Here is a 16,531-nt window from a genome sequence, read left to right as displayed (position 1 = left end):
TATGTATACATGTGGAGTTCCCAGAAAATGCTTAATAAATACTCATTGTCGTTCTTTCCTAGAAATCAAAGCCAAAATATTACGTGCTTTCCATGTTCCCTTATCCTTCTGGTAAGCTGCACATGGGCCATGTGCGTGTCTACACCATCAGCGACACCATAGCATGGTTCCAGAAGATGAGAGGAATGCAGGTAAGAACAGGTGCCTGCTGGAGCAGCCCTTGTCTGCCCCACACAGGGTCAGCATATAGTAACATGTGTTCAAGACAAATGAAGAAAACCAACTTTAGTTAAGATTAGGACAGCTTTGAAGATGGACATGAAAAGCTCAGTGTTTCCTTTTATGAATTAGAAGATACTATAATAAAGCATCTAGGTTAATTGGGGGGCAGCTATGAGTTGAGTGTTGTGCTGGGGTGGAGATCGGGTGGGAATGGGGCGAAAGGTAGATACAAATGTGGGTAACACTGACAATCTTCCCAGGAAATGCTCACCCATGAGTAGAGAATCATTATATAAGGAACTGAGGTCAATAGTACAAATACATATCAGTGCTATGAGTGGCAGGTGAGACTGCAAGATATTTCTTTCCATTCTATTTGTTATTTTCCATATTCTTTGAGCATGTATTTCTTTTCGGGTTTTTTTTTTTTTTTTTTTTTTTGAGATGGAGTCTCTCTCTGTCACCCAGGCTGGAGTGCAGTGGTACAGTCTCAGCTCACTGCAACCTCTGCCTTCTGGGTTCACGCCATTCTCCTTCCTCAGCCTCCCAAGTAGCTGGGACTACAGGTGCCCGCTACCACGCCCGGCTAATTTTTTGTAGTTTTAGTAGAGACAGGGTTTCACCATGTTAGCCAGGATGGTCTCGATCTCCTGACCTTGTGATCCGCCCACCTCGGGCTCCCAAAGTGCTATGATTACAGGCATGAGCCACTGTGCCCAGCAGACCATGGATTTTTTTTCTAATGGAAAAAAATAATTTTTTTAAGAAAAGGTATTTGGGGAGTAACAACTCTGGGGAGTTGGGGAAAGTGCTACTAAAGAAGGAACATCTGGGCCAGGCACCTGGCTCATGCCTATAATTCCAGTGCTTTGGGAGGCCCAGGCAGGAGGATTACTTGAGCCCAGGAGTTCGAGACCAACCTGGGCAATGTAACGAAACCCCATCTCCACAAAGAATACAAAAAATTAGCCCAGTGTGGTGGCACACACCTGCAGTCCCAGCTACTGAGGAGGCTGAGGTGGGAGAATCACTTGAACCTGGGAGGTCAAGGCTGCAGTGAGTTGTAATTGTGCCACTATACTCCAGCCTGGGCAACAGAGTGAGACCCTATTAAAAAAAACAAAAACAAAAACAAAAACTGATATGGGCCTTAAAAGATGAGGTGAGATTTATTGTGAGAGAGGACAAACACCCTTCCTTGGCTGATGTGGGCCATTCCTCTTTACCCCATTGCCTGCTTTTTAAAAAAAATTTTTTGAGACAGCGTCTCATTTTGTCACCCCGGCTGGAGTGCTGTGGTTGCAATCACAGTTCACTGCAGCCTCGACCTCCCAGGCTCAACTTCTGACTCTGTCTCCAAAGTAGCTGGGACTATAGGTGCGCGCCACCATGCTGAGCTAATTTTTTGTATTTTTTGTAGAGACAGGGTTTCACCATGTTGTCCAGGCATGTATTGAACTTCTGGGCTCAAGCCGTCCACCCACCTCAGCCTCCTAAGGTGCTAGGATTATAGATGTGAGCTACTGCACCTAGCCCAGAGCCTAATCTTTACTAGCAATCTTTAGCAACACGTCATCTTTAAGATGGGTGTTGGATAATCCTAATATCTTCTTTAACCACCTACGAAATTAGCAGTATTGAAGAAGGGCTGAGAGCATGGCCCATTGAACCAGACTGCTAGGATTCAAATGCCAGCTCTTAACACTTACAAGCTGTGTGGCCTTTGAGTAGTTAATTAATTAACCTCTTCAACACCTTGTTTCCACTGATCTATAAAATAGGGATAAAATAGTACCTGCCCCATTGGCCTGTTACAAGGATTCAAAGAGGGTGACTATGAAACACTTAGATAGCCAGCACACAGTATGTAACCAATAAGTATTAGCAATTGCCAGCAGTGGGCAGGAACCTGCTCACACCAGCTCCTGAGAGTCAACTATGCATATCTCTGCCCAATGTTGTGTTTATTAGTCACTTTGGTAGCTTGAAATCTTCCATTGAGGGAGTATTTACACCATGGCAATCAGCAAACCTACAAATCATGGCCTTTTCCTCCAGAGAGCCAATTGTTAATTAAACATTTACTGGAACCCCAGTGGCCATTGCTACTGTGAACTTGTCAGGGCCTATACAAATGATATCTGCTGCCTCTCAGTTCTTTATATTTTCTTTTAGCAAGGTAAGTGCATCCATTGTCATAACTGGTTTGAAATTTTATGCCAAACTGACATTGGCTGCAAGAAGTATTCCTAAAAGAGGGTCACGTTATAATGTCTTTGTCAGTTGAAGAGTTCAGTAACTTTATACTACCAAATTCAGAGATTTGTGTTCCACTTTAAGATGGCTGAGGGTGTTTGTCTCTCTGGTTTTTATCAGATGTTATTTTTCCCAGATACTGCTTTTCATTATTTCTGCTCCGTTTATTAGAAAGAGGTGGGACAGGCAGGGCGTGGTGGCTCATGCCTGTAATCCCAGTAATTTGGGATGCCAAGGTGGGCAGATCACCTGAGGTCAGGAGTTCGAGACCAGCCTGACCAACATGGGGAAACCCCATCTCTACTAAAAATACAAAATTAGCCTGGTGTGGTGGCCCGTGCTTGTAATCTGAGCTACTCGGGAGGCTGAGGCAGGAGAATCGCTTGAACCTGGGAGGCAGAGGTTGCGGTAAGCCAAGATTGCGCCATTGCACTCCAGCCTGGGCAAAAAGAGTGTAACTCTGTCTCCAAAAAAAAAAAAAAGAAAAGAAAAAGAAAGAGGTGGGACAGAATAAATTGACTCTTTGCCTAAAGTACAGTTTTTTTTTTTAATTTTATGTATTTTTTTTGAGACGGAGTCTCGCTCTGTCGCCCAGGCTGGAGTGCAGTGGTGCGATCTCAGCTCACTGCAAGTTCTGCCTCCCAGGTTCACGTCATTCTCCTGCCTCAGCCTCCTGAGTAGCTGGGACTACAGGTGCCCGCCATCATGCCCGGCTAATTTTTTGTATTTTTAGTAGAGACGGGGTTTCACCATGTTAGCCAGGATGGTCTCAGTCTCCTGACCTCGTGACCCACCCGCCTCAGCCTCCCAAAGTGCTAGGATTACAGACGTGAGCCACCATGCCCGGCTAAAGTACAATTCTTTATCTCACTGGGATAAATAATCTAGTTGTGATTCTTTAACTAGATTTGTCTGAATTTTTTTTTAGCTTATGCCAACTTATTTCGAACAATTAGTGAGTGCAGGCAAATTGCCGACAGTTAAGTTTTTTTTTTTTTGAGGTGGAGCTTCGCTCTTGTTGCCCAGGCTGGAGTGCAATGGTGTGATCTCGTCTCACTGCAACCTCTGTCTCCTGGGTTCAAGCAATTCTCCTGCCTCAGCCTCCCAAGTAGCTGAAATTACAGGCACCCGTCACCACACTCAGCTAATTTTTGTCTTTTAGTAGAGACGGGGTTTCATCACGTTGGTCAGGCTGGTCTCAAACTCCTGACCTCAGGTGATCCGCCCACCTTGGGACAGTTAAGCTTTTACAGCAAAACTGTACATTTATGATAGGGTGCAGGGAAGCCTGTTAGCAAAACAGGTGGTTGAGGGCGTTGTAGGTGGGATTCTAATTTCCTTGGATGGGATGAGATGTTACAGAGGAGGCTCAAGGCAGAGCCCCAGGCCCAGAGGAACTGGTACCCTTGCAGGCAGCTCAGACCCAAAAGACAAGGAGTCCTCCTACCGTATCTGAAGCCTAAGGTCAGGCTAGACCCAGAAATTGAACAACCTGGATTTGAACCTACCAGTTTCTAGCCAGGTGACTCTGCAGAGTCATTTAATGTCTCTGTATCCCACTTTCTTAATCTTTAACATAGGGATAACAATACTTTATTCCTCACAGGGTTATGAGGATTAGATGAGCTAGTGCTTGTATCTGGCACATAATAATCCCACAAGTGATAGCTGTAATTATTATTTATACTGATCTGATTCCTCAGAGCTGCTTAGGAAGGTGATTTGTCACCATTTAATAAATGAATCCTGCAATTCATAATATCCATCCTGTGGCTTGATTTGCTTCTTATGGTTGAAACCACTATTTGTTATTTGGTTGATGGTTTCTTAGTCTGTGTGATCAGCAGATACCTAAGGTTGTCTTTTTGTTTCACTGAACACAACACAAGTTTCAGTTGCTGTGTTTAAGATGACAAGCCCTCTTTTCAGGGTGTTCTCTAGGTTCTCCTGAAATTAATTTCTTATTAATTTTCATAATTCATATTTAAGTCACAGCATCTCAGATACAACCACCAAATCTGGTGAAAACTTGTCTGGCCATTTTTAAGTGATGTGGCAAAAGAGAAACAGAAATCTTTGTTTCATTGTCAGTAATGTGAAAGAAAGTCTGTTGAGCTTCCTTGTCATTTTAAAATCTTTCCTGCCTAATGTCAGGCTTGGTCCCTGAGGTTGAATAGACTTGGACTCAAGTTAAGTTTAACGATCCTCACTCTAAGCAGAGAAGGAATATCTAATCTGGGACTGCCAAACTGGGTCTGCCACATGTATTGATTAATTCAGTCAGTAAATAATCATTGAGCACTAGCTTTATTCTTGAATAGAGATATATGAAATAGTTCTAAGGCACACTAAGAACAGCATTATCTCTGCCTCCCAGGTTCAAGTGATTCTTCTGCCTCAGCCTCTCGAGTAGCTGGGATTACAGGTACACGCCACCACACTTGGCTAATTTTTGTATTTTTAGTAGAGACAGGGTTTCACCATGTTGGCCAGGCTGGTCTAGAACTCCTGATCTCAGGTGATCTGCCTGCCTCAGCCTCTCAAAGTGCTAAGATTACAGGTGTGAGCCACTGTGCCCAGCCAGTCCTTGCTATTTTTCAAAGTCCATTTAAATTCTTACTTCTACCATAAAACCATCCCTCAATTCTCCAGTTCACATTTGTTACGAAATAATTTAGCACTTATAGTCAGAACCACAAACTAGGGAAGTCTATATGTCATCCACATGTTGTTTTATCTGCCCAATAATATAAGCTTCTCAGCAGCAGGGAAGGTCTTTCTAACTTCTTTTGTGTTAGCAGGTCAAGTTTTTTTTTTTTTTTCCTTCTTTTTTTTTCTTTATACAAGATGGGGTCTCGCTATGTGGACCAGGCTGGTCTCGAACTCCTGGCCTCAAGCAATCTTCCCATCTTGACCTCCCAAAGCACTAGGATTACAAGCATGAGCCACCACACCCAATCATCATGTCAAGTTTTTAATGGTCAAATGTAACTAATATGTTTTTAGGTCTACAACCTATAAGGTCCTTTGTTCCCAAGGAGTTTATAATCTGATAAGCCTTAGCTATTTGTGAGTTGATTGATTCAATGGATGTTTTTAAAAGCATACAACTCCTTTATTTAAGTCTGGACTAAGTGTTCATTGTGCATCTATAGCGCAGAATAATATTTCTCAAACTTTAGAACTCACATATCCCAGTGACAAAATCCTTGGGCTCAAGATTGGTAAATATTGAATTAAAAGTTAAACTGTCATTCTAGATGATTACTTGACATTTAGATGATTATAAATACAAAGGCAACCCCAGACACCCAATTCATGTGCTAGTTCTTGGTGATCAGGTTTATCTATCAGGAAAAATTAGACCATGCTGCTGTAATAAAAAATCCCCAAATCTCAGTGGCTTAAAACAACAACATTTCATTTCTTGCTTTTGCTACATGCCTAGCAGGAGGGCTCAGTTCAAGGTAGTCAGGACCTGGATGATGGCTGTTCTTACCTCAGTGAGTGCCTCCCCATCTCTGTGGCTGGGAGAAGGGGGTATAGTGAATCCCCACTGGCTCTTAAATCTTCCACTTGGACTCAACTCACTTCCACTGACATGGCCACATCCAACCTCAAAGAGGGTAAAGAATATTCCCACCATGTGCCAGGATGGTGAGGAGGACCAAAATGTTTGTGAACAGCTCCAGTGACCCCCACCTAAGGTAATCTAGATGACCCAGAATATTCTTATCTTGGGTAATCTTTTTAAAAATTATTGATGTAAAAGTATACATTTAGAAACCATCAGGGAGACTAGCAGACCTCTCAATTGGAGCCTGTGGAATTTGAGAAACATTGCCCAGAGCATGAAGTTGTTGCCATCAAGTTTAGCATCCAACCATTTATGCTCTGTAAACATTTCTCTGTGTGTCCGTGATTCTTAAACCTTAGGGTGCGTAATGATCCCCTGAGGAGTATGCTAAAAAGGCAGGTTGCGATATAGTCCAGGGTGAGGCTCAGGAATTGGTATTTAAATAAGCATTTCAGGTAGTTCTGATGTAAGTGCTCTCTCAGATTTGGCACTTAGATGAATGGGATTGGATGCTAAAGGTCACAAGCAGCTGAGCAGACACACACAGATTAGATGTGGACTGTGTATGTGGAGGGGCAGGTGGTTTGGGGGTGACGAATCAATTAGGAAGCAGGGGGTTCATCAAAGCAGTGATGGTGTCTGCCCTACCCACATCATGGATTTGTTGTGAGGTTTGTGTATGAGATGATCACTGAGAAAACCCTCTAAAAACAATATGCAATTTTCAAGTGTAACCCAATTAATAGTAGCAATAAAAAGAGAGTCCTGAGGTTTGGATGTTTGAGCAGGGGCCATTTGAAGCCAGAGATAAATTATTCTCTTTCAGTAATCAGAAAAGGCTGTACTGCCAATCGGTTTCTTCTTAAACTCATAGAATGCCTGATGACATATTTAAAACTTAGCTCCATATGGTGATTTTGTTGTGTTTTCATATGTTGTATGCACAGATGGCTGGAAAATAAAATTCCCCACCTCCCACCTCGGCTGGTCTCCCCAGCACCTTCTGGTCCAGAAGCCGGGTGATAAAAGCATCAAGGTGCCAAGTCCCCCTCACAGAGTTGGGCTTGGACTAATTTGTCTCAGGCAAAAAGCCACCAGGCATTGCCCAAGTAGAGGAGTTTTCTGCTTGGGCCTTTTTGCTATTCACTGCGGAGGAGGAAGAAAATTGAGGCTATGTGTCTGGCAGCTGCATAATCATAATGTAATTATCCACAAATATCAGGAAGCAAGGGAAGTTCTTAGCTAGTAAATGGTAATGTACATTCCATCAGTTTTCAGTTTGCCAGTCAGTCAACAAGTGTTTATGAAGTGCCCGGAGAGTGCATAGCATGGCATTTAGTTTTCAAATTTGCAAATCTCTGAAGCATCTGAAAGTAGATAGTGAATTTCCAGGGCCTATTGTCTCAGATGTCCTTCGAAGGAGAGAACGAACTGCTGGTCCAGTGCCTTGATTGGAAACTGGCTGATTTATCTGCCTGGCACATCCCTCCATGTTCCCAGAGGAGGTCTGCTGCTTTGGGCCTAGGTACTGTCATTTGCTTTTTATAATCTGCAGTATTCACTTGATTTTTATCCCCAATCTGTAATAATGGTGAGTTATTACACTTGCTAAACAAAATTAAATATTGTGTTTCTCATTTCTTGGAAATAAGAAGTGTTGAACATACTCCAAAGACACCATGACACCCTAAAAATAGCAGTTTTTGGAGAAGCAGTAACCATGGTTGCTCTCAATTAGAAGCTGAATTGGTTTCAAATATAAAATTTTGTTTTGATGAAAGGGAGAGAAATCTGGTAATCCCTAGGGAACTGGTTGGCCCTTTCATAGTAACAGTTACACTGCTTCCCTCTCTACTGGGAAGGCAGATGACCGGCTGCCTGGGCTTCCTTCTCTTCCATCTCCAAACTCTACTCAGTCTTACTTCTTGTGTCGGATGACAACTGTCTCTTGCCTCTTTAAAATAATTCCTTCTGTTAAAAAATATATTTTAAAATTGTACATAAATTTCCATATTCCCCCTATAAGAAAATGAAATACAACATAGATAAGGCTATAGTCCCCTTTGGGCACCCATTTCTGCATCAGGCCCTCACACCAGGCAATAACCTCTGGCATTTTCCAGATTGTATGCCTTTAGAGCCTTCTCTGTATGTTATATGGAACTGTGTTTTCTCCTGCATCCCTTTCTTCTACTTCTTCTAGTTTGCTTGCTGTCCATCCTGCCTGCCAACTCCGAGACACAAGGCTCACCCTGGAGCAGGGCAGGGGAGGGCAGAAGGCCCCGCCAGGGTGTGCCATGGCCATGTGATTGCCGGGCCTCGCCCCCTGGCCAGGGCTCTGATACCTGTGTTTTTGTCATCAGTAACTCCTGGTCTTCCATGGTAATAGCTGGCCCCCACTTCTCTCTGATCTCAAAGTGAGGCAGGTGATGCAGTCCTGTTAGTGTTCTTGTGCTGGTCCTTGACCAGTTTGCTGTTAGATCCATCCCTTGCTTTTTGTATGGCAGAAGGGCTGACTCCTGCAGGTCAGGTTCCCAAGCTGGCCCCCTCCTGGTTTTCGACAATAGGAAATCCTGGTAACATTGGAGGACAGGAGAAAGGGAGAGGCCAGAAAATTTCTCTCTCTCTTTCTCTCTCTCTCTCTCTCTCTCTCTGTCTCTCTCTCTGCCCTGGTTTGGTCTTCACTAATCTAGTTCCATCTGGGCAGTCCAGCCTGTTTGAGCTTCTGCAGCTGAGATCAGCCTTTGGGCTTTGTTAACTCTGCTTTCTTACTTTGTCTCTGCAGTCCAGAGATTGTGGTAATGTCCTGCCCTTCCAAACTGCTAGGTAGATTCACCCATTTCCTTGGCTTCCCACTCAACTTTAAATACGTAGAGTATTTGTTATATGAACCAGGTGGAAATGATGCTTTTTCAGACTTTGGAAGTTTATTTTATGGATTTCCAAGTTATAGCTACTGGCACTTTTTCTTGATTCCATCTGAGTAGTATTACATTTATTATTTCAAAATTATCATTAGTCTTCTGCCACCCTCTGTGATGTCATATTCCTATCTTTCCAAATTGACATGATATATATTTCAAAGTATATTTTCAGTAGATGTTTTTAAAAATAAAATATGTGGAAAAAATGTTCTGAAGCTGCAGAATGCACTCATGTCCAAGAAGTTAACTTCTAGAAAGTTGAGAGGGTTCAGGTGGGCTCAAGCATATAAACAGAGATGCCAATAATTTATTTTTATTTTTATTTTTATTTTTTTAGGGAAATTGTCTAGTTAGCACATGTGAGCTGTAAGTTCAGTTCAGTTCAGTTACTTTTTCAACTGCGGATGGATTAAAATAAGTTACGGTGATAGAAAGAAAGGAATTGAAATTTTAAAACCTAAAAGGAGAGTTTGGAGTTCTTCCCAGTGAATGGACAGTCTTGGCCATAGAGAAATCAAGGGCATGAAAGTGCACAATATATCTAGAGGTATTTGATCCGAACAGTGCACGAGACATGTACAAGGCTTGCAAAGGAAGCACCTGACCCATTGTCTTTCACGTAAATAGGCCATAACAAATTGACCAAAAAATAGAAGCTGCTCTCTGTGGGGGAAGAGACAAGCTTCAGTAGTTTGTAATCCTGTTGTAGGTCTTCACTTTGTTTCCCCCTTGACAGTGGTGAATCATCTTATAGAACAAAAATGAGTTTTGCACTTGGTCACTGGGCTCTGGGAAAACCAGGGTATAGAAACAAAGAGACTCTTTCCAATTTTGTGGAAATTTGGCTCACAGAAACATTAATTCCAATGCTTTGGCTCATGGTGGGAAGAACAATTCTGACTTCAAGATGCAAAAAGGCCTTCCCACGATCTGATTCTGTTAATCTCTCTCGGGCAAACATTTGTTTTTTTGTTAATTTTTGGTAAGAATCTGAAATATTAAGAAACTTTAAGATTTTTCTAACTTTATTTTCATAGACAGCTTAGATAACATGTAAGCTAAGAATATCTTTCCATGTTAATTCTATCTGAAAACAAAAATAGAAATGAATAAGTATATTATGTAAATCTAGGCTGGTTTTTGTGACAGTCTCTGTATTGCCTTTATTTAAAAATATGGACGGCACCTAACAGAATGTTAATAGGCAGAAACATTGAATTGGTGCCATTTTGGCAGTTCTGACAAAGAAACCAAGTGGTAATTAAGTTTCTCCCCTTTCTTGTGGAACAGTTACACAACAGTTACATTATTCTGCCAGTGACACAGCCCTAGGAGAATTTAAAGCACAGCTGGAAGCTGCTCAGGTGTTGTCCTTGGAAGTATTGCAGAACTTTCTAGTAATACTGCCCATATTCCCAGCAATGGATTCTTTCTTTCTTTTTTTTTTTTTTTTTTGCTATTGAAATTTAAATAGAAAAAGAGAAAGAATTGCAGAACTTGGTAGCAAATATGGAAGAATGTTTGTCATCTATGGATCAAGCAATATTGAAGTGAAAATTGTAGCCTAAACAGTGTTTGTTTTGTTTATGATTCTTGTCTACCATGGACTGAAAACCCAGCTTAGACCAGCTTAAGCAAAAAGGGAGCCTTTTTTTTTTTTTTTTTTTTTACAGATCCTGAAACTCACAGAATCAAAGGAAATGTAGGAGCTGGGCCCACCGGGTATTGGGACTAGGTCCTTGAAGTACACCAATTTCCCCAGTCTCTCCATTTCCTATTTCTGCTTCTCTCCACGTGCCAGCTTTATTTTCTCAGACATTTCTACAAGCTGGGGGGCAGAGCCACCTGAAGCCCTTATGGCTTCTGACCAAGGAGAAAAGAGAGTCCTCTTCTCCTCCAGCATTCTGCTTTACTCCGTGCAAGCCTAGAGCTGTCTTGGGAAGGATTCAGGCACTTGCCTCTCTCTGTAGCGAGGGGGATGGAGTTTTAAGATTGGCAGTTTGCACTAACACTGTATTACGCTGGACGCAGAACAGTTTCCTAGAAGGGGAAGATGCTGTTTGAGAGGGTGAAACACTTTGGGCCTGCCACATTTAGTAAGAGGAAAAGAGACCTCAAGTCTCGACTGAATTGGGATATGTCCAGTCAGTTTCATAAAACTGCATAGAATAGATATACTCAGGGAATGTTAGAATTTTTAGAAAAGACATATATGCACTGTGGGGGTTTAACCCCCAGACCCTGACCTAGCAACAAATGAATAACCTACACTGACACAGATATTATGCCTGTCAGTCTGGCTGAGCATCTGGGCCACTTACAGACTCCAAGGAGAGTGCTGTAAAGACTTGCAGCCGAGGTCCCGACTCACTGGCCCTACTAGCATTTATTCAGCATACATTTAATGACAAAGGCTTTGAGTAAACACCACTATAGGATAATTGACCTGGTTGCCAATACCCGGAGTAGAGAGCAATTATGCACCCGGAGTAGAGAGCAATTATGCACCCGAGGTTGATCAAAGGTTGGTCTTAGGACCACATGAGTAAACAAGCTATTTAGATAAACTATTCTACATTCCTTTATACCTACTTTTAAGCCATTTACTCAAGGATTAGGCTGCTTTCGGCCATAACCCTATCCTGAGACTTTTGCAAAACCTTCCAGCCTTCCAAGAAGATTTGTGTCTATATCCTATAACTTCATCTTAAAGTTTTTCCCACCAGCCTGACTGAACTCCCACAATGCATACATACATATTTTGTACAGATTTCCCTGATATAGTGTTAAATGAAAAAAGCCCATAAAATAATGTGTATAATCATTTCTATTTCCTTTCTCTTTTTAAAATAATCTTTTTAACTTTTAAAAAAAATTTTTATTTTAGGTTTGGGAGTACATGTGCCGGTTATATAGGTATAGTCATGCCAGAGTTTATACCTAGATTATTTTGTGACCCAGGTACTAAGCCTAGTACCCAATAGTTATTTTTTCTGCTCCTCTCCCTCCTCCCACCCACTACCCTCAGGTAGGCCCCAGTGTCTGTTGTTCCCCTTTGTGTCCGTATGTTCTTATCATTTAGCTCCCACTTGTAAGTGAGAACATGTGGTATTTGTTTTTTGGCCTGCATTAGATTGCTGAGGATAATGGCCTCTAGCTCCATCCATGTTGCTGCAGAGGACATGATCTTGTTCTTTTTTTATGGCTGCATAGTATTCTATGCTATAAATGTACCACATTTTCTTTATCCAGTCTACCATTGATGGGCATTTAGGTTGAGTCCAAGTCTTTGCTATTGTGAATAGCGCTGCAGTGAACATACGTGTGGATGTGTCTGTATGACAGAACAATTTATAATCCTTTGGGTGTATACCCAGTAATGGGATTGCTGGGTCAAATGGTAATTCTGTTTTCAGCTTTTTGAAGAATCCCTACACTAATTTCCACAATGGTTGAACCAATTTACGCTCCCACCAAGAGTGTGTAAGCATTCCCCTTTCTCTGCAAAGGTTCTGTTTTCATGAAAACAAATAAGCAGGCTCCTATGTATGTGTTCATATGTTTGTATATATGTATTTGAGTGGGGAGATAGATGTGGAAGGAAACAAAGGCTGGCGTTATTGGTTACATCATTGACGAGTAGTGACCAGGAGTTAAAAATCAACTTTGCCTTTATTTATCACTGTATTGTGCCATTTCATTTGTTAAATTAAGCTTCTATTATGTTTGTAATTTGAAAAAAAAATCAACTTATATAAAAAGAAAAGCAGCCTATTCTGACTGACCTCAGGATGGGTGTGGATGCAGGAATTGAAGATAGTAGCTTGGGATCATCCCAGCCTGGAAATCCAAGGTGTCCCAGATTCCTAAGACTGGGAAATGCAGCATAGGATGTGGCAAGCCAGCCTCCCCTGGGGCAACAGCAAGCTTGAGAGGTCCACAGGACTGCTTGTTCACTAAGCACATATCCCTTCCAGAAAGCAGTTGTGAGTGGGTCACATCCACCACCACGTATGGCAACGTCTACTGTAGGGCAGAGTCTTTGCCTGGGGCAATTGGAAGCAGGCCCCATCCTTCCAGTGCACAGATGGCTGCCTTCTGCTGATGGACTGCTTCTGGTCCAATCAGCTGTGGCAAGAACAGCCGGGCGGCTTTTAATCGAAGCACCTGATGTCAATCATTAATTATTCAGGAAAGAAGAACTGCTGGGCCTCTTTTACTGAAAAGGGGGCCAAGTACTTGACTGGCCCTTTGAGCCTGCGTGGTCTGTTTGGTTTGGGTAAGAACTTCCAGTGCCTAGCACCAACTTTCTGCAGAGGCTTGTCAGAAGTAACCCACCCTTAGGAATGTACATGTATGTATGAGGATCTGTGTGAGATTCAGGTATTAATATCTTCCATCCTCTTGTCAGAAAGCAACTATATTAAATGTGGCCAAAGAGATGGAGGCTGAAATTGTGGCAAGGTAATCAGTGATGTGCAATGCTGTGAGATGCTCAAGGTCAAGAAAGCAGACAGCCGCAGCGGCCACAGCAGCAAGTGCTGCCGTTTATTGGGTGCCTGTGCTGTGCTGGGCACCATGCTAGATGCGCCACGGACATCATGAACATATCATGCTCAATAATTCAAGGTGGCTGCTTTCAGTCACCACTTACAGTTGAGACTCGGAATAATTAATGTGCCTCTGGCTCCACTGATAGTAAATGGGCAGAGTTGGATTTAGGACCTTTGCCCTCAACAGGCTCGTGGAGAACAAGCCTTTGTTAGCATTTCCTGTGCACTAGCCAAAGGAGTAAGAGCAGCTCCATTTTAGAGAGATGGTCTCAGTTCTTCAGATGGAATTGTTTCATCAGACTACTAAAAAACAACTTAAAAATATGAATGTGCATAATGGAAGTATGCCTTTAAGGTAAGTGACTCCAACCACTGGAAGGGGTATGCCTGTTCTCTTTTTGCTGCCTTCTAAGACAGGGGCTTAGGAGAGAACAGATCTGGTGACTGGGATTGCAAGATGCACCTAGGTTGGGACACTCTGAAGTGTAAGTGCTTATGGGACCTGAGGCAGAGGTGGCCAGTGGGTAGTACTAGTGTGCACCTTGGAGAGGCCTTGAGCTGGACATAAAGATGGAGGAAAACTCCAGGTGCTCATATGCAGGTGGAAGTGTGGTTTGCTGCAGTCTTTCTGGGAATGTCATTTGGCTGTATATGTCAAACGTCTTAAAATTCTTCATACCCTTTTACCCTGTAGTTGCACTTCTAGAAATTTTTCTAAAGGAAATGTTGTGTATATACAAAGATTTATGCCCAAGAATGTTCATCCTGGCCTTTTTTATAATGGTGAAAAATGGAAATAACTTTTAGGAAAACAAATATAGCTGGCCAAAGCGGTCACTAACAGAATGCATTGGTAGCATGTACAGTGAAAAAACAGGAGATAAAAATACATATATAAATCATATATTCTCAATTTTTAAACATTGGATACAAATTTACCACATGTAACTGGTATGTATGGCTGTATGGTAGAATAACAGGTGAGTCTTATTTTCTTCTGTTTTTCTCTACTTACCAAATTATGGTGAATATATAATTATAGAAGAAAACAAGACCTATTTCTTTAGTTGAAAATGTCCCATTCTAATATGCATGTGTGGTTAGGTGGTGCCAGTAAGTGCCTCTGAGTATTCGTCATTATTTTAAGGAAATGTGTGTGAACATAAGCCCAGCTTCTCTGCATGATCAAAAAGCAAAGTAAGGGACCGGGGGCAGTGGCTTATGCCTGTAATCCTGGCACTTTGGGACGCTGAAGGATAGCTTGCAGCCAGGAGTTACAGGTTCCAGTGAGCTGATCGTGGCGCCACTGCATTCCAGCCTGGGCAACCAAACAAGACCCTGTCTCTTAAAAAAAAAAAAAAAAAAAAAGGCAGCAAAATAAAAACCCCAGGTTGACAGCCCCTGAACTTGATAGGACATAAGAGGGTCAACTGGAATGGGCTGTTTTCTATAATAGAAATATCAGAGTCGTCTTGGTCAGTCCTTCCCCACAGGCAGGCTTCAGAAAGAAGTGGCGTCTGTGATTTTGTGGCTGGATTTAGTTTCAGAGAATGGCAGGGGACGGAATTTTGTAAACAGGGTGTCTTTCCTGATAGGGTCAGGGAGCCTGGCTTCCTGAGACTGTCCCCTGATGCCACAGCAGATGTGTCAAACCATTTTTCCTGCTCCTGACACGTAGTTAGTTTGAGAGAACTTGATAGTGAAGCTGCCGGCTCAGCTGCAACTGGCCACTCATTTGCAGACAAGAATGCCTTACTGGTCTGTGCTTGCTTAAGGTAATTGCTTCTAGGCTACTCACTCCTGCTGGGCCACAGTTGCTTGAACAGTCAAATAAGGGGTTGGGGGTAGAGGATATACCTCAAAAGCTTCTTTGTCTTGAAGATTTGTGATTCCTTGTTCTTTGGAGAATGAAAATATCTTCTAGAAGGTGATTGGAGAGCAGTACCCTTTAGAAATAATACTACTAGTGGCCTTATATACAGCACTGTACTGCGTGGCAGGCACCATTCTCAGCACTTTTCTTTTCTTTTTTTTTTTTTTTTTTGAGACGGAATCTTGCTTTGTCGCCCAGGCTGGAGTGTGGAGCGCAGTGGCGCGATCTTGGCTCACTGCAAGCTCCGCCTCCCAGGTTCATGCCATTCTCCTGCCTCAGCCTCCTGAGTAGCTGGGACTACAGGCATGTGCCACCACGTCCGGCTAATTTTTTTGTATTTTTAGTAGAGACGGGGTTTCACCATGTTAGCCAGGATGGTCTTGATCTCCTGACCTCATGATCCGCCTGCCTTGGCCTCCCAAAGTGCTGGGATTACAGGTGTGAGCCACCGTGCGCAGCCTGCTTTTCTTAAATTAACTCATTTAATCTTCACAGTAATCCAGTGAGGTAGTTATGCTATCATCCCCATTTTACAGATGACGAAACTGAGGAGAAAAGAGGAACCTACACATGGAACATTTCTTATACCAAAAGCATAGCTAGTGGTTTGCAATTAATTTTAAAATATTGGCTATTTTAGGCCAGGCTCAGTGACCACTCCTGTAATCCCAGCACTTTGGGAGACCAAGGCAGGCGGATCACTTGAGGCCAGGACTTCGAGACCAGCCTGGCCAACATGGTGGAACCCCATCTCTACTAAAAATACAAAAATTAGCCAGGCGTGGTGGTGTGTGCCTGTAATCCCAGCTACTAGGGAGGCTCAGGCAGGAGGATCACTTGAACCTGGGAGGCAGAGGTTACAGTGAACTGAGATTGTGCCATTACACTCCAGCCTGGGCAACAGAGCAAGACTCCATCTAAAATATATATATATATTTATATATATAAATTTAGTGTAAATGCTGTATAGGGCTTGGTCCAAAACCTTACTTTTATCTGGTCTCAAAAGTAATTCTCTGGAATACCTTTTCTGCTGTGTTCTGTGTATTTTTCTTAGTTTTCATCTATCTGGCTGTTTGGGTAGGGTGGGGGTTTCCCTTTCTTGCTGGTAGGGAAGAAAGGGATG

At 42.5% G+C, this 16,531-nt stretch overlaps 1 protein-coding gene across 3 annotated transcripts in view; it reads left to right on the top strand.

Moving 5' to 3' along the window:
• The window catches only part of LARS2 (leucyl-tRNA synthetase 2, mitochondrial), a 160,739-nt gene that overhangs the window by 10,724 nt on the left and 133,484 nt on the right, over positions 1-16,531 (top strand). For all 3 annotated transcript variants that reach the window (XM_007983923.3, XM_007983925.3, XM_007983924.3), the window contains one exon: positions 63-191. In XM_007983923.3, coding sequence (XP_007982114.3) covers positions 63-191 — 129 coding nt within the window. The remainder of the gene's footprint in view (positions 1-62; positions 192-16,531) is intronic.

Source organism: Chlorocebus sabaeus, chromosome 22 (genome assembly GCF_047675955.1).
Source record: "Chlorocebus sabaeus isolate Y175 chromosome 22, mChlSab1.0.hap1, whole genome shotgun sequence".
Classification (NCBI taxonomy): domain Eukaryota; kingdom Metazoa; phylum Chordata; class Mammalia; order Primates; family Cercopithecidae; genus Chlorocebus; species Chlorocebus sabaeus.
The sequence above is the reverse complement of the archived record's forward strand: the minus strand, read 5'-3'. Positions and strand labels throughout refer to the sequence as shown.